Source organism: Papaver somniferum, chromosome 5, assembly GCF_003573695.1.
Source record: "Papaver somniferum cultivar HN1 chromosome 5, ASM357369v1, whole genome shotgun sequence".
Taxonomy (NCBI): Eukaryota; Viridiplantae; Streptophyta; class Magnoliopsida; order Ranunculales; family Papaveraceae; genus Papaver; species Papaver somniferum.
In genome coordinates, this window is record NC_039362.1 from 198861131 (window position 1) to 198879974 (window position 18844).

Genomic DNA, 18844 nt, shown 5'->3' on the forward strand with positions numbered 1-18844 from the left:
GTACGCGTACGGGTACGCATACTTCAGGTTCCTGATTTTAGACTTATACACAAATGTGAGAACACACTATGTTTATATCCAAACATGGTTACTTGATTCTAAACTCTTTATTTCAATCATTGAAACTTCCTTAGAGGATGACAATAGCCGTTTTCACACACTATTAGCATCAAAGTAATTTTCAAAATATTGAAATAATCATAATGAAACATTCCAAGTCTACACCAAAATGATTGTATCACACAAACCATGTAAGATGTTACTCGAAAATTTTCACATTATCATATTCCGACTTTCTTCAAGAATATAAGATGAACTTGGTCGAAGCGAAAGCTTGCGAACACATATTTCGAGAAATATGTAAGCGAGATAAACTCAGCTTGAAATCTCAAATGTGTATAATAGAAAACTATATCGTAATACGACTTATGTCTCAATATAGGAGATAGAGTAGAAATAGACTTTCCAAATGATAGGTGATTGTTGATGAAGTCCCACTAGCTCCCCTTAGTAATTCTTCGTCTTCAAATGATGAACACCGTGAAGTCTAATGCTCAACTACACAATTTATGTCCTAATCCGAGACATCTAAATAAGCTAGAAATCAAGACTTATAGTTTTGATCAGTAACATTGAAAAACATGCTTGAGATAGCAGCACATGCGAGTTCGACCGAGCAGTGCTCTAACAAAATGGTGTATCTCTACTCCTAGATTTGCTTTCTTATTGAAAGGGAAGCAACTGAAATGTTCAATAGTCAGAAAGGTATCAGGAAAGGAGATCATATTTCGCCTTTCTTATTCATTCTGGTAACTGAAGTTTTATCACTTATGTTCAAAAAAGCAGCTGCTGATGGTCTCACTTCTGGATTCTCTGTGGCACAACAAGGTACGGTAGTTACTCACCTTCAATTCGTCGATAATTTGATTGTATTTCTTAGTGATAATGAAACGCAAATTAAGAATCTTATAAACATTTTATTGGGTTTTGAAATTATGTCTGGCCTTAAGGTAAACTATAGGAAAAATACTGTGGTAGACTTAGGACAATTGCAGAATGATAATGCTTGTACATATATTTTTGGTTGTTCTGTGTCTCAATTGCCTATGAATTATTTAGGTATTCCCTTGGGTATTAAATCGAAGTGTAGTCTAATTTGGAATGATATCATTCAGAGATTTCAACAAAAATTGGCTAGCTGGAAGATAACCTATCTATATAAAGGGCGGAGACTTATTATAATTCAGAGTGTGCTCTAGACGGCCTATTTATTATTTATCCATGTTCCAAATGCCAGCAACTGTGGCTAAAGAGCGAGAAAATTATGAGAATTTTTTTTTTGGGTTCAAGTAACTCTAACAAGAAAAGAATTTGGGTAAAATGGTCTAGAGTTAATCTACCAAAAGCTAGAGGGGGTGTTGTTATTAAGAAACTTCAGCTGGTCAACAAAGACTTGCATGCGAAATGGATATGGAGACATGGTGTTGAGAATTTTTCTTTATGGAGAAGGATTATAAATCAAAATTTGGAGGTTCTTAAGAAGACTTTCTACCTGCTCTTTGAAAATTTTCAGTTTGTCGTAGTTTATGGTCTAAAATTTTGAAGACAAGAGATTTTGTGAAATCATGTACTGTTTTAACTCTTGGTTCTGGCCTTTGCATACGTGGTCTGGTGGATATCCGCTCAAGCAGCTCTTCCTGAATCTCTATCACCTCACTAAACAGAAGAAGGCTATGGTAGGCGACTTGATTTCTCACGAGGGTGTTTGGAATTTGAATTTTTCTAGGCATCTAAACGAACAAGAAATGTTGTAGGTAGCTAATTTTCTACAAATTATTGGTGATCCTTCGCGTTTTTCAGATGAAGATACCTGGCAGTGGAGATATGGGGATGATTTTTATATGGCTAATGCTTATGAGGTGCTAGAAACTGTTGGTTTATTAGCTTTCCCGGAAAAATAGTTATGGAATTCAAAGGTGCCTTTAAAGGTTTCTTTTATGGTTTGGACGTTGTGCTTAAACGGTGCTCCAACTCTCGATATGCTATACAACACATGTATGATTCAAGATCCGAATTGTGTTTTCTGTGGTGATTTTTTGGAGACGAATGATCAAAATTTTTGTACACTGTAAGCTTGTGTTTGCTATATGGTCCTACTTTTTTAATATCTTTGGGATCAATTGGGTCTTAGCCAAAAATGTTAGATAAAATTTATGGGAATGGGGTGATAAAAGCAGAAATAAAGCGAAACGCAGGAAAAAGAAAATCTGGAGTATTTTACCTTTCGCCGTCTGGTGGTGTGTTTGGAAAGAAAGAAATGCTAGGGTCTATAATAATAGCAACAAGGATTTGAACCAAATGATAACGGATATCAAAAGTTTGTTTAATTGGGGCATGAAAACTGTTTTGTTCTCTGGTTTTGATTTGTCTACTTTGTTATGTAATTAGAATGCAATGATGCACTCATCCATGTAACTTTTGTTTACTTGGTGTCACTATTTTAGTGATATTAAGTTCTCTTTTATAAAATGAGAACTCATAAAGGATTCATATGTACACATGTACGGTCCAACAAACAAGAGCTTGATTATGAAAGATAGGAAGGACATGTGTTTGACATTCTCATCTGAAGAATGTATATAAATAGTGTTTGTTATCAACTGACAGACCAGTGATCATTTTGTAGAAAACTGTATCCCCTGTGCAATATTCAACCTAAAAATGCCTCCCATCTCATAATGACCTGCAACTTCTCAAGAGTAGTGTGGTTCTCTGTCATTGGCTGGACAACTAACAATGTTGGCTCTTTGTATGAATGGATTTGCAGCTGGTTTGATAGCTTACATAGTGGTGCTATTACTGAGTAGGAAATAGTTAAGAGAGCTATCATTGCATGGAGTTTATGGACTGAAAGATGCGATAAAGTTTTTCAGCACAGTAATTTTAGCCTTGAAACTATTATCCAAAAATGCAAGATGTGTATTGAAGAACACTCAAGCATGCTAGATAATATCTTTCGGTCTCCATAGAAAGTGAACTGTCAGAATGCTCATTGGATTCCTCATCCTCTTAACTTTCTAACTTTAAATTGGGATGGCTCTTTTGATTCAAATAATCTTTCAGGAGATATTGGTCTAATCATAAGGAATTTTGCAGGTGCACAACAGGCAGTAAAGTGCATCCACTTGAATGAAGTCAGGAGCGCAGAACAGGCTGAGTATATGGGTCTGTGGTACCTGTGTAATGGGCTAAAGAATTAAAGCTAGAGAAAGTTCACTTTGAGATGGATGCCAAGGTTGTTGCTGATGCTGTCAACAACGATAATAGCGCCATCGATTGGAGATTACATTACACTATCCTGGACATTAAGCATTTGTTTTCAGTTTTTAGTTCTTGGAAACTCTTCTGTGTACCAAAACAAAGAAATAAAATAGCTGACATTCTAGCTAAAATGGCTAGAACTGATAAAATTTCTTTTCCCTGAGGTTGTTCATCCCCTCCTGCAATTTCTCATCAAATTTCTGTAGACTCCTCATATTTTGTCATGAGTTATTTTTTAATAAATTCTTTCCTTGCTTCAAAAAAGAAAAGAAAAAGAAGCTGTATCCTACTTTCTGGAACAAATCTTTATGCGTTACAACTTAGTTACCCTATAAATCCCATACTGTGTACGGTTACAACTTAGTTGGGAACTAGCTCCATCTTGGAGTAAGTTGTACAGTTACAACTTACTCTACCTGAGGTAAGGGTAAGGGGTTCAACTACATAACTAATTCCACCGTGAGCCTTGCTTTATTTCTGAGTTACCGGTGTGGAACACTAACTCCATATTGTGGATCGGCACGTGTAAAGGTTAGTGGGACCATAACCGCTCGACATCTTAATATCTACGAACAGTCTAACTGACCCACTAGCGTCGGGACCGGCAAGAATTATCAATTTATCGCGATATTAAATAATCGCATAAATTAATAATTATTAATTTATCATTTATCAAAGCATTTTTATAAAAAAAATCAACAAAACGAACCAATACACCTTATTCGTCATGCAAATTATTGTGGGTACCATTGATGGATACTAATTTCTTAGATACTAATCTTTAGTGGAAGTTAGTGAAAGTCATCTTCTTGTGAAAAAGCTATTAAAGCTGCGAAGATACTGAATAGGTTTTTATTACGTCGGAAACGACAACACCAAAAACTCTTCTAATGTTGAGAAAAATCCAAGATAAAATTTAATATGACATCAATTTTAAGAAAAACCAAGTTACAACTGAATCACTCTTTACCAAATTAGCATAAATATAAAACTAAATTTATTTAAATTGGAGAGTTATTAATTTATATGTTGGAAGGGACTTATAGAAAGTTCAAAAAATTTATTATTTTATAAATTTAACGAATTATTAATCTAGCACGTTGGTCCGGACTGGACCGGTGAAATTTATTAATTTATCGCGAATTAATTTATAGGGGTTCTACTGTATTCTTAGAACCCGAAAAGAGCAGCCAACAAAAATAAAGGCACGCGTTTTCTCTTGATCCAAAGTATTAATAGTGAAGAAGAAGAACGAAGAATCAAAGTAAACTTTCAAAGAAGGTGGTATGTTAACATCGACATTAAGATCTCGAACAACTGAGGTTTTAATAACAGCTGGTACATTATGCCATTCTAATGGTGGTGAATTTTCTTTAATGCTCCTTGTCCTTCTTCTGTACACTTCATGATCTATTATTGCTGATGCTACCGACATAATTTCATCACTTGCAAGTGATACCCTAGGTTGAAAAATGCTTTTCCACTCTTTCATGGATTGACTCCGATTTAAAGATACAAGTTAAGTACTGTTGACAATAAAGAAAATGTACTAAAGATATTGATTAATCAGAGACCAATAGTCCCACCTAGTGGTGGTGGTTTGATTCAACACAAAGTTTACTTTGACTCTTCATTTTTCTTCTTCTTGTTCGCCATAATCAGCATCACAATCACGAAATCTCTCTCAATCCTTTTTTCATCTTCTTCTTAATGCACTAATTTGGTTGATTACAAAATCAAACATTTTCATTTTTATGGAATTCAATCTCTTAAATTTCACCCACCATTATCAACATTTCTTCATTTGTCAACTTCCTAGAAATATTATCTGATCATAACAAATATCACCAAATTCAATGAGATTGTTAAGCTTTACTACAAGGTTTTTCTTTCTTGTTTTCTTCTTCTTAACTGTATTGGAATTGAATAGCAGCAATATTTGGGTTCATGGGCAATGTTTGAATCATCAGAAGACTTTATTAATCCAGTTGAATAAAAGTCTTATTTCTTCCTCTCATATATTGCCGTCTATCATAAAGTTTTCATCGAAGCGCAGTTCTTGGCGTTCGAATACTGATTGTTGTAAATTTTGGAGTGGCGTTGGTTGTGATAGAAGTGGTCATGTTACCAGTTTAGACCTGAGTAATGAATTCATTCACAGTGAACTAAATAGCACCAGTAGCTTGTTCAAGTTACAATATCTTGAGAGCTTGAACTTGGCTTTCAATAACTTCATTTTGACACCAATTCCGCCCGGCTTCGGCAGACTCATCAACTTAACTTACCTTAATCTATCAAGCTCGGGTTTCAGTGGGCAGATTCCAGTTGAGCTTTCGCGTATGATAAGGTTGGTAACACTTGATCTATCTACTTTTCTACCTGTTAGTAATTCATTAACATTGAAAAATCCTGACCTTGGTACACTCATTCGTAATTTGAAAGAAATTAAAGTACTTTGGTTAGATGGTGTGAACATATCAGCACACGGTAGCAAGTGGTGCAAAGCAGTATCGAGTTCTAACGGTCATAAATTACAAGTGTTGAGTTTGTCAAACTGTTATCTTTCAGGGCCTTTTGATAAATCTGTTTTACGGCTTCGATCCCTCTATGACCTTCGACTTGACCGCAATAATATTTCTGCTAAAGTACCGGAGTTCTTTAGTGAATTCCGTAACTTGACTTCCTTGCATCTTAATGGTTGCGGGTTGTATGGAAAATTCCCAGACAGTGTCTTTCAGTTACGAACACTTCGAAGCTTACAAGTGTCAGATAATAAGCTCCTTCGAGGTACTTTGCCAGAATTTTCGGAGGATAAATTGCTACAAGACTTAGTGCTATCGGATACAAGCTTCGCAGGCGAACTACCACATTCTATTGGCAATCTCACACTCTTATCCCGCTTAGAGCTTGATAACTGTAGCTTTAATGGTTTAATTCCCACTTCAATTTCAAACCTTAACCAACTCCAATTTCTATACCTTTCAATGAACGGTTTCACTGGAGTTATCCCGTCAATCAATTGGCCTACGAGTCTCACAGATATAAACCTTTCGTATAATCAATTTACAGGTCCAATTCCTCCTGAATGGAACAAACTCCCGAAACTAGTTAATCTGAATTTGAAGAACAATTCGTTCAATGGGACAATCCCAAGTGCTTTGTTTACTCTGCCTTCACTGCAGAAGCTAGAACTTACGATGAATCAGTTCACTGGTGGTCTGGACGAGTTTCCCAGTGGATCTTCTTCTTCGCTGGAGTATCTTGATATTAGTATGAATAAGCTGCAAGGACCTATTCCAATGTCAATTTTCGATCTCTCTAGAATAAAAATTCTCACACTTTCTTCAAATAACTTCAATGGCACTTTAAGTCTTGAAACTTTTTTCCACAAGTTCAAGAATCTTTCAAGTCTTGATCTTTCAGGTAACAAATTGTCGATCACTTTTATTAGTGATAATTTTACATTGTTTCCTCAAATTCGTTTATTGATGTTGCGTTCTTGTAACCTCAGTGTATTCCCTGCTTTCTTGAGTAACCAATCTAGACTGAACTATCTGGATCTCTCCGAGAATCAAATGAAAGGGAAGATACCGAACTGGATTCATTTGATCGGCGAAGGATATCTTGGTTATTTAAATCTTTCATATAATTTCTTGGAGGATCCTCAACTGCCCTTACCTCCTAATAGTTTTAATTCTTTGTCTATCCTTGACCTTCGCTCCAACCGTCTTCAAGGGAAGAATCCAATCTTACCATCATCTGCCATCATTTTGGATTACTCATTGAACAACTTTACCACCATCATCCAAAATATATCTTCTTACACATCGTTCACTTTGTACTTATCTCTATCAAATAATCAACTTATTGGAGAAATACCTCAGTCTATATGTCAAGCTGGTTATCTTCAAGTTCTTGATCTATCTCATAATAACTTGAGTGGAGAAATACCCTCCTGTCTAGTTGGGTTCATTCCCAGTCTTGCAGTTCTAAATCTAAGAGGAAACAATTTCGATGGAATTATACCAGAGATATTTCCAGAAAGTTGTACACTAGAGACACTCGATCTCAATGGAAACCAGTTTGAAGGCCAGCTGCCAAGATCGCTTGTCAACTGTGCAATGCTAGAGGTCTTAGACCTTGGTAATAACCAATTAACCGGTGATTTCCCTTCCTGGTTGGGATCTATGTCCAACTTGCGGGTTCTTGTGTTACGGTCCAACAGATTCCATGGTCCCCTAGGGAATACAACTGGTCTAGGATTCCAAAAACTGCAGATAGTGGACATATCTTTCAATAAGTTTACGGGCACTCTTTGCAGCAAATGCTTCTTCAGTTGGACTGGGATGATGGTGAATGTAGATGAAACACAATCAAATCACCAGATACTAGGATTTAAGTTCTTAGAGCTGAGTCGTTTGTATTACCAAAACAAGGTGACCGTTACAAGCAAAGTGCTAGATATAGAACTGGTGAAGTTTTTTACCACTTTCGCATTTATCGACTTCTCAAATAATGAATTCGAAGGAGAGATACCTAGAGTGATTGGAAATCTTAGCTCTCTATATGCTTTAAATTTGTCAAGAAATGCTTTTAGTGGTACCGTCCCATCAAGTATCGGTAATCTTGGGCGACTTGAGTCGTTAGACCTTTCCCAGAATAAACTTACTGGAGAGATCCCACTGCAATTAACAGAATTGACTTTCCTTTCGGTCTTAAATCTCTCTTTTAACCAACTTGAGGGAAAGATTCCATCAGGCAGTCAATTTCAAACTTTCGAAGTGAATTCTTTTGAAGGAAATGATGGATTATGTGGGGCACCTATATCTAACAGCTGCACTATCACTGAGTCTTCCCCACAAAATGGTTGGAAACCTGACAATGAGTTACATGAATTTGATTGGGTGTTACTGATGGTGAGCTTCATGGGATTTCTAGTGGGTGCAGGCATGATTATTGGACCTCAATTTTTCTGGAAGAAAGGAAGAGAATGGGCTAATGAACATCTGAACAAATTCCTCAACATCACTTGAGAAGTTGTAAACTTGTAATATGTAAAGATGCAATGAAATTAGTAAGCTACAAATGAAATTGAAATCAGAAACTGAGTTTGCATAAAAATTTTGTTTGCTTTCTGTCCATCAGAGCCAGAGGCCGCATTTGACTCGTATGATTTATCCCAATCTTACTAGACGACTCAGACCTAATTAAAACAATTTATTCATTGTATTGATTCAGCTCAAAAATATTTGTTACCGAGCCCATAATGTGACCAACATTCACTGAGCTAAAACCGTACACTAGCTAGAGGATGATGATGGGAACACTTTTTGTTGATCTAGTCTATCAAATTTCACGCTCAGCATTCTCTTGAAAGATTTTCTAACTGAATGTGGTGGTGATGGTGGTGGAAGTGGCGGCAATGGTGGTGATGGCATTTGGATTTCAACCAAAACTTCATGAGGAGTAGGAGGGTTACCATTCGCAACCTCATCAATATGAGATGATAACTCATTAGCTATCGTATCAATTGAAGACGGCTCTTGACTGACCGAAATTTCGTGACTTGACGGTGAATGAGTCTCCAGTGTTGATTTCTCCGGCTTCACGGGCGATCTACAAATCGGACAACTCGAATGAGATCGAAGCCACATATCAATACATTCAACATGAAACGAATGTTGACATACTGGTAACAACCTTCCTACTTCGTGTTCTTCAAATGTGCTCAAACAAATTGCACACTCATCCAATACTGGCCCATTGGCATTAATCACATCGTCGGATTTGTAGACAAAGAGTGGGAGAGAAGCTATTGTCGAGATATCAAGACCATCTTTTAGGAAACCGGCCGTACGATTATCATTGTAAAATTGTGTAGTAGTATTGTGGTGATGCAAAAGAGTAGGATCCAGTATATGCGATATAGTGACCACTCTTTCTCTTCTTCTTTCACGAGCTTGACTAATCACCCATTTTGCGTACGCATGGAGTAGTAACACAAATGAAATCACGACGAGTAACGTCATAATGCCAACAAGTATTACTTTCCCGTCGTAAGAATTGATAATATCGGCTAGATTCCCATGGTGCCGATGATCCATGGATTCATGAAATGGAAATGGAGTAGAGTCACTAGACATACTGTTTGATGATGATATAGTATATGAGCTTACTTATTATAAGTGATGAAGTAGAGGGCTGATTCTACTAAAAATGATGCAATCTAAGAAGAAGAGAAGACTTTTGGTAAGATTGAGAAAAAGAAAAATTAATTGGGTTATTGGAAAATGTAAGACGTAAAAATAAAGTCGTGGATGAAGGATTGAATTACGGGGTTTTCAGGTGCATATATGTCCATATTGCGTGTAAAGCTTGATAATGTTATCCCCTTTTCCCTACGCTTTTACAACCTTCATTAGGTTGCGTTGTACTCCACTACTACTTGCAAACATCGCCTTGACTTGTATTTGAACATATTGTTTATCATCAGATACTTACCGGACGGGTAATATTCAGGTTGTTTTTGGCGAGTCTACTAGAAATCCGTACTGGTCATTTTGTTTGTTGCAGTGACATGGGCATATGTGCAAAATTTTAGACGAATCCCACTTGACTTCACATCGCCCCCATCCAGTGGGAACTAGTATATTTTATCCCTGGCACATTCAATCCTGGTGAACTTTACCACTTTGGTAGAAACAGCTGAACAAGCTCTATGGTGACCACGTAATAAATCTAAAAAGCAAATTAGAAGTGATTTTTGTACGGATTGGGTAGATTTATCAATGAACGAAGCGTACATGGAGTATGGACAACCCCACCTTTTTACCTTCCCATTCTTACTCTCTCTCTCTCTGCATCGGGGCTTGGAAGACAGACTTTTCTAGTTGCTTCAACTTGAAGAAGGGTGTTGAAGCACTAAATTTTTCTATTGTACATTTGTACTGTTGAATGATTTTATACGATAAGTTTAATAACACTTGTTATTTTTATTCATAGCACAACTCAACTTCTTATACGGTAAAATTGGCAAGTACTTTGCACTTGAAGCTATTCAAATATGAAAGTCGAAGTCATAAATTCTCTGCTTTCACAAGTGTGATAGTAATTGTTTGAAATTCGAGAAAACGATAATACGAGCAATATATATCAATGTTTGCTAAGACATTTCATTCTATATGGAGACCTTCACCACCAGAGCCTGTTTTTCCCGTTGCATCGTATCAACTAATGCGAAGGATTTTGTTCATAAGCTCGTTAGCCCATTCTCTCCCTCTTTTCCAAACATATTGAGGTCCAATAACAATGCTTGCACCGACTAGGAATCCCAAAAACGTAACTACAAGTAATACCCAATCAAATTCGTCGTTAGAACTTGAACCATTTTGCGGCAACTTAGAAATGTAGCTGCATTCTTTGGACAAGGGAGCTCCGCATAACCCATCATTTCCTTCAAAGGAATTTGCAGTGAAAGTTTGAAATTGATTTCCAGATGGGATTTTTCCCACGAGTTTGTTGAAAGAGAAGTTCACGACGGAGAGGAATGATAAGCTTGCTAATTGGGAGGGAATCTCTCCACTTAGTATGTTCTTCGAGAGGTCTAATGACTCGAGATGTATAAGATTCCCGAAAGTCGATGGGATTGGGCCTGTGAGGGCGTTTCTTGAGAAATTAAGAATGTAAAGTGACGTGAGATTTCCAATGGCCTCTGGTATCTCCCCTTCAAATACATTATTTGAGAAATCAATGCTTGTAAAAATGTTAAGGATCTTTACTACTTCCATGTCTACCCCTTTGCTGGTAACTTCCACTGCTGGTTGGTAGCTATAACTGCCGTTACTTTCAGAAATTAATAGCTTATCGTCTTGGATCCATTTTGCTGCTTCTACTCTTACCATCATGGCCTTCCAACTTGAAAAGCATTCCTTGGATATAAAACCTGAAAACTTATTAGAGGATAAGTCAATAATTTGCAATTTTGGCAAGTTGCACTTAGTACCTTGATTTCCCCAGGGACCATAAAATTTGTTGGACCGTAGCACAAGAACACGCAAATGCGACATATTCCCTAACGAGGATGGGAAACCACCAGTAAATTGATTATTTCCCAAATCTAAAACCTCTAGTATTGTACAATTTGCTAGAGATTTTGGTAGATGCCCTTCAAATCTGTTTCCATTAAGATCAAGTGTCTTTAGACCACAATAATCTACAAATAGTGTCTGGGGTATGTTTTCTTGAAAGTTGTTTCCTCGTAGAAGTAAAACTTCGATCAACCATATACAAGGAGGTATAGGTCCACTCAAGTTGTTGTGTGATAGATCAAGAAAAGAAAGCGCACCAACTTTACATATTGACATAGGAATTACTCCACTAAGTTGATTTCTTGCTAGAGATAAAGATACAATGGATGACTGGGAAGGAAAAAGATTTGTAACCATAGAGGTAAAGTTGTTTAGTGAGTAATCCAAGAAGTCGACATTTAACGGTAAGATTATATTTTTCCCTTGAAGCATGTTGGAGTGGAGGTCTAGCAAACGCAGAGAATGAAAACTATCGATGGGTAAGAGTTGGTCAGGATCTTCAAAAAAGTTGTGAGAAAGATTTAAGTGATAAAGGTTCCCATTGCCGATCTTCCAAATCCAGTTGGGTATTTTTCCATGGATATTATTGTTGGAAAGATCAAGAAAATTCATCCTAGATTGATTATTCAAAAAGACGGGGAATTTGGTTAAGTTACAAGAACTCAATCCCAAACTGTCAAGTTGAGGAGACAATGCAAAATTAGCACCAGTAGTACGGATCGACAGTTTGTTACCTGAAAGGCTGAGACTCGAGAGATTTCTCATCTTATGGAAGACCATACTTAGACTTATTGTGCCACAAAATTCATTTGAATCAAGTATGAGAACTAGCAACTCAGAAAGTTGGAATATTGATGCTGGAATAGGACCTTGAAGTTCATTATCACTCAAATCAAGCCATTCCAACGAAGATGAAGATACAATGGAAAATTCACCAAGGCGGCCAGTAAAATGATTCATGGCGAGGTCTAACTTCTGCAGTGATGGAAGAGTAAAATATTTCGATGGTATTGTTCCATTGAATGAGTTATTTTTCAAGTTCAAGCTAACTAGCTTCGGAAGCATACTCCAATGAGAAAGAATTGGACCTGCTAAACGATTATCAGAAAGGTCTACTTTTATGAGGCTCTCTGATCGGCCGAATGATGGGATCAAACCAGTGAAACTGTTGGATGATATGTCTAGATATTGAAGTTGGTTTAGCTTTGAAAATGAAGCGGGGATTGATCCATTAAATCTAGAGTTCCGGAGATCTATATAAGATAAAAATCGAAGAGAACCAATAGAGTTTGGTAATTCGCCTGTGAAGCTTGTGTCTGACAGCACCAACTTCCGAAGCTCCCCATCCATGGGGAATTCTGGTAAAGAACCACCAAGACGCCCATTATTTGCTAGAGACAGACTTTGAAGAGTTTTTACATTTAAAAGTTTTAGTGGGAGTTTTCCATACAAATCACAGTTCCTTAGATCTAAGGAATTCAAGCTGGGGAAGTCTCCAAGGAAATCTGGTATTTCACTTGAGATCATATTGTTGCTGAGGTTAAGCTTATTAAGTGATTGAAGTTGTAAGAAAGATGAATCAATAGGCCCTGAAAGAAAACAATCAGACAAACTCAATACCTCTAGTTTAGGGAGCGAAGAGGACAAGGTTTGACTCCACTTGCTGCGATGTTCAGATATATCTACTCCATTTAACACGAGTTCTCTCAATTCTGTTAAATTGCGAGTAAGTGTTTCGAGATTTGGGTCACTCATTACCATCCGCGGTAAGTCATAGTAGTAATAATAATCATTAAAATTGAAACTGCTAGAGAGATCGAGCGAAACCAACCTTGTCAAACGTGATATGCCTATCGGAATTTGCCCCGACAAGTGTGAGCTTGATAGATTCAGATATTTCAAGTTTGTAAGTTGGTCTAACCCAGATGGAATCGATGCAGAAACAAAAGACTCGAAATAGTCAGCCGAATAATATAATTGTTGGCGGAACATGTTGTGAGCCAGATTCAATCTCTCTAGGTACTGAAGTTTAAATAAGCTGCTAGAATTATGTAGTCCACCGTTAATGCCTTCATTACTAAGATCTAAACTGATAACATGACCAGCTCCATCACAAATAATACCACCCCAAGAACAACAATCAGTGTTCCAACTCCAAGAAATACGCTTTGTTGATAAGAAAAAATAATCTGAAGAAAGACTGTGATTCAACTGGAGCAGCAGAGCTTTCTGATCACTCAGGCATTGCCCTTGAACAAAGTTGTTGCCAGAGTGAGAGAAACTAAATATGAAAAGGAATAACAAAAGGCATCCACCTTGAAGAAAGTTCATTGGAGGAGATGAACAAAACTTTTCGATTTTCATTGAACAATATGCCTTGCGTACTTAGTTCTCCTCCAGAAAGAAGTTATATATAAATGTTCAGGAATTCTGAATTGAAGGTATAGGGATTTCAGTCAAGGATGAATTGACACACCACCATCTAGCTAAACCATTGATTTTTGTGAATTTCAGTGTTTGTTCTCGTTCATGATGGATCAAAAGAAACCATAGGGACAACATTAATGGTGTAGAGGGCTAAGCACTAGCAGTTGAAAGTTCACGTCAAGAAAAAGCCACAACGAAATGAAGACTTTGGGGCGTTATGAATTCAGAAAGTATTAAGGTGCTTGAAGTGCTTCCTACAAGGGGCCTACAGACGACTGACCTCTACGGTATGACCGTCCCTCATGGACCCCGATTATAGATGTTTCTAAATTGTGACTCAGAGAGGTAGCGGAAGGTGGGGTAGCCGACGCACATTTGACTTTTAAGTCAGAGTAACCACGAAAAAGTAGCTAGTTTTGAGGTTTACATGCAGAAAAGATCATTAGGATGCATTCTTGACTACTTAAACAGTGTATTGTGCAATACATACCGGGACATGAATTCATCACTCTCATAAATGGTACAAGCTTGGTGGACTACACGCCTTGCACATGCAAATCTCCAAATAAGACTGCCACGAATACCGCCTGAGCTCTGCAATGTGGGGACCGCTAGTTCCATGTTGCCATCTTACTGTGCCACCAAAGGGTGTGCAGGACGCCAAGACCCACTTCCCAATTCTACAAAATCAGTACTGATAATACTCCCGTACATGTAAAACAATTAGGTTGAATCCCTGTCTAAATCATCCAAATTACAAAATGTGGAACATTTTTATTGTACGCGGAAACTTTGACCTTACTGTATATGGGTCTTGGTGGAAACGGTCACTTGAACTAAATTAGTTAGCAGAGTATTTTCTGCAGCGGTGCTATTCAACTCCCTATTCTCCAATTCTCTATTCTCCTCCCTACAATCTAAATCCCATATTTAGGAAATGATAAATCCCACCTAAACCTAAATGCGGACGACATAGATATATGGCTTAGATTGTAGAGAGGTGAAAAATAGGGAGTCAAATAACATTTTGGTATTCTTTGAATTTTTTTTTTTGGTATCGACCATTTCCAAGTGTCAATGACATCTTACTAATTTGTTTGACTTTTTGCAATCTACATAAAAACCGTGTCTGATGTGGCGCCTTCGTGGCACTGACATTTCTCTCTCCAACTGTAAAGCTTGTCCCCTATGTTTTCACCATCCATTTATCAAGTGAAATTATAATTGTTTTTAGACTTCGATTTACTGTGAAAAGCATGTTTCCATATTCCTTTTGCTTCTTTCCCTATCTCATAACAAGTCCATGCTCTTAATCAAATCCTGTCTAATCCTTTGATTAATTTCATTTTCACCGTTTTCTCCAAGCTAACAAATTTGAGGCCTTATCTGAAATTAAGCTAATTTAACTTCACCATTTCTTTTTTACTTACTTCACGAATTTGGGTTTCTTCGAAACGTCTTCTGTTTATGTAGGCATGATGCTACTCAATTTGGTATTTATAGTCTGATGTTTACACTATAATAATCACGATGCTACTCGATTAAAATTCTAGGGAACAAGTTTAATATATAGCAATTTTTTTGATGTTTTCCAGCTGTTGATGTGGCTGATTAAGATGGAAAGATATGAAATTGATTGATCTTAACCACCAGAGTTAGCAGCAACTTGATTACCTGTAATTCAAACATTGGGTTCCAACCAAATTGAAACACCAAGATACGTGACATTGTTACTTCCTGCAATTAATTAACAGTCAACTTTCCGTTTAGGATCAACTAGTTTCAGAAATTTCCAGAAGATTTAAGATGGTTATGGACTTGCTAAACGGACTATTTTCCAAACATATTAACTAATCCGAAGTGCTTGGGAAAATGGTTGCCTGAGCTTCTTTTATATCCCTGATTCTCCAAAAACGTGTAATGATCATATTGATCAACTCTGGTTAGTGTTTCGAATGTTAAACATGATGAAGGAAGCTTATCATCTGTTGGTGGAAGAGAGGGGAAGCGAAAAAGTAAGAGAAGATTAATCCCTAGATCTGAATTGAGGTCAGAACTCAGAAGCAAACTATAGTTTCGCTTGATAATAAATGGACGGTAAAAACAGCGGGAACAATCTTTCCAGTTGGAGAGAGAAATGTCAGTGCCACGGAAGCGTCACATCAGACACGGTTTTTATGTAGTCTGTTTTGGCGGTCGGTTAAGAATTATTGTTTCACATATATAATTACCACTAATCATGTATTGTATGATTGGTTACACGTTTGCTAAATAAATATTGGAGATCTAGTGCTGCGAGAGAATTTTATCTACTGAGAATAAATTTGGGTTTTATTGGTAGCACTCAACCTCTTTACAAACAAAAAGGAACACTTGTAAGGTATGTTCCCATGGATGTGGCAAATCTATTGACTTGCCAGTTTTGTACCCACTATGGAGCTGGCAAAAAAGCAAACTGGTCCGATTAAATGGCAAGTTTACCGCTTAGCCAGATCAGGTCAAGTTTATATCGAGCGCTTTAGACTAGACCGCTCGGTGTAGCAAACACCGGTAAGTCTACTTTCCACCGCCAGCAGTCTAGACTCGACCGTTTGTATCATATCATCTAACGGTCATAATTTCATCATCATATAAATACAATACCAAATTTCATTTCAACTCGCACCATTTCTTCAATCTCCATTCTTTCACTTCACAAATCCAACATGTCAGTTCCAGTTCGAGGTCCTAGATTTATCATAGCTGAAGACGAATCTATTTGCAGGCATTATGTTTTGTTACAGAAGATATGGTCAATAATGGACAATAACAACAACAAGTTACTGTATGGAGTCGCATATTTCAGAGATTTCAGGAAGAAACATTGAACCTCAATATAATCAGCGAGGATGTGAAGTTGTTTGTTGCTGCACTTATTGAAGGATACCGAAACCGATAAAATGGCCAAAGCACATTCAATGTGAAGCAAATGTGTCGTCTCGAATTACGCAACGGAGTGGGAAAAGATTTTGAATTCCATAATTGTTATCTTATCTTAAAGATGTGGCCCACATATGATGAGTTTAGATTAACAACCCAAATATGATGCATCTTTCATTTGTACGATGCATCTTTCATTTATATCAAATTTTAGTTTTAAAATATTATTAATATAAAACCTTTGTTGTCAAAGACGTCGCCTAGGCTTCAAAGTGGACTTATTTTTAAAGTGGGCCCCACGCATCTGAAAATAGGATACCACTTTCAAAAAGGGAGCCCCAGAGGCGCCTTTTTGGACGCCCACGCAAAGGCGCCAGCGTGCACGGCGCCCAAAATGGTAACTTTTAGAGTAAATGAAAATATTTCTCAAATATTTTCAAAATATTTTTCCAAATCTTTTCATTTAAGTTAGATAACTTACATTAGTTAACAGTTTAAAACCCTAACCTAGTTATTTTTGTATTTATATGATATATTATAACTTTACGAATCCAAATCAACTACTTCTCTTAGTTCTCTGTGAGTCTGTCATACCTAGTATTCTATAGGCTACAAAACAAGAATATAGTTATGTCAGTAGAGAATTCTACAGCTACAAGTGATGTTGTTCGTATCAGACCTTCAAACGATCCAGGTTGGAGCCATGGGAAACCTGTTGATAGAGACAAAGAGGTTGTAAAATGTGACTTCTGTTATGTGTCCAGAGGAGGTATCAAGCGATTAAACACCATCTGGTTGGTAACTATAAAACCTTCAACTTCAAAGGGGTTAGTAAGTGTACGAGAGTTTCAACTCCTGTCAAAAATGAGGTATACGATTATATGATTGCAAAAGCTACTGCAACCGAAGAAAAGAAGCAATAAGAGGAAAAGAACACTGACATCAATATATATGGTGAAGAAATAGAAGAAATTGGACGTTCGAGTGCTATGGTGAAGAAGAAAGGACCCATGGATAGATTTCTAGCTCCAATCAATGGTGGATTCAATCCAAAAGTTCCAACTACAGCCATGAATAAAAAAGCTCTAGAAGTTGCTCGTTCGTTCATTGCTGATTTTTTTTTTATGAGAATAGCATATCATTCAATTGTGCTAAATCAGAAACCTACACCAAGATGTGCAGAGCTATAGTGCAGTACAGTGATCCAACAACTTTCAAGCCGCCTAGTTATCATGACTTAAGGGTCAATATACTAAAGCAAAAAGTAGATGCAACAAGGAAGTGGATTGATGATTTCAAAATACATTGGGAGACATATGGGGTTACCATCATGAGTGATTGGTGTATTGACGGCAAGCGCCGAACTCTTATCAAAGGTACTGTATTTTTGAAATCATTGGATGGATCAGCACATGTTAAAGATGAAATGTTAATATATGACATGTTGGAGGAGGTGATAAATGAAGTAGGAAAGAAGAATGTGATACAAGTCTTCACAGATAATGGGTCGAAATATAAGCTAGCAGGAAAGTGGCTAATGGAGAAGGAGAAAATTTATTGGACACCGTGTGCTGCCCATTGTGTAAATCCTATGATGGAGGATGTGAGCCAGCTACCTGTTGTCATCAGTATCCTGGAAAGGGAAAAAAAATGACAAAATTCATCTATAATCACTGTCATGTTTTGCATCTGCTGAGGAAATTCATAGAAGGAAGAGATTTGGTTAGGCCATCCGTGACTCGATTTGCTATGTCCTTTCTATCTTTGCAACATTTTCGATCTAAACCCGAAAATAAGGAATATGTTTAACTCAGAAGAGTGGAGGAACATCAAGTGGGCAAAGAAGCATGCAATTGGAAAAGAGGTTGCGAAGTATGTCAGAAGATCAACATATTGGAATGACATGCATTATGTTTTGAAAATAATATACTCCAATGGTATATGTTATCATATTGGTAGATATTGAAGAGAAACCTTCTATGGGATATATTTACAAGGCAATGGATATATGCAAGGATAAAGTACGCACTAATTTAGATGCAAAACCCCTGAAGATGAAGATATGTGGCATACCTTAAGCATATATGATA

The 18844-nt window shown here is 37.1% G+C and overlaps 3 protein-coding genes across 3 annotated transcripts; 1 reads left to right on the top strand and 2 right to left on the bottom strand.

The window, feature by feature from the left end:
* The first annotated feature begins 5177 nt into the window (after positions 1 to 5177).
* LOC113280535 (receptor-like protein 33) lies at positions 5178 to 8354 on the top strand. The gene has a single exon (XM_026529146.1). The coding sequence runs from the start codon at positions 5178 to 5180 to the stop codon at positions 8352 to 8354; it is 3177 nt and encodes a 1058-aa protein (XP_026384931.1).
* A 267-nt stretch (positions 8355 to 8621) lies between these two features.
* LOC113280536 (RING-H2 finger protein ATL64-like) lies at positions 8622 to 9464 on the bottom strand. Its single transcript, XM_026529147.1, has one exon. It carries the CDS (start codon positions 9462 to 9464, stop codon positions 8622 to 8624), a length of 843 nt encoding a protein of 280 aa, XP_026384932.1.
* An 860-nt stretch (positions 9465 to 10324) lies between these two features.
* On the bottom strand, positions 10325 to 13922 carry LOC113284237 (receptor-like protein 7). The gene is made up of 2 exons (XM_026533648.1): positions 11324 to 13922; positions 10325 to 11263 (listed from the first exon to the last, which is right to left on the bottom strand). The coding sequence occupies exons 1-2, from the start codon at positions 13770 to 13772 to the stop codon at positions 10548 to 10550; spliced, it is 3165 nt and encodes a 1054-aa protein (XP_026389433.1). The 5' UTR covers positions 13773 to 13922; the 3' UTR covers positions 10325 to 10547.
* Positions 13923 to 18844: the final 4922 nt, after the last annotated feature.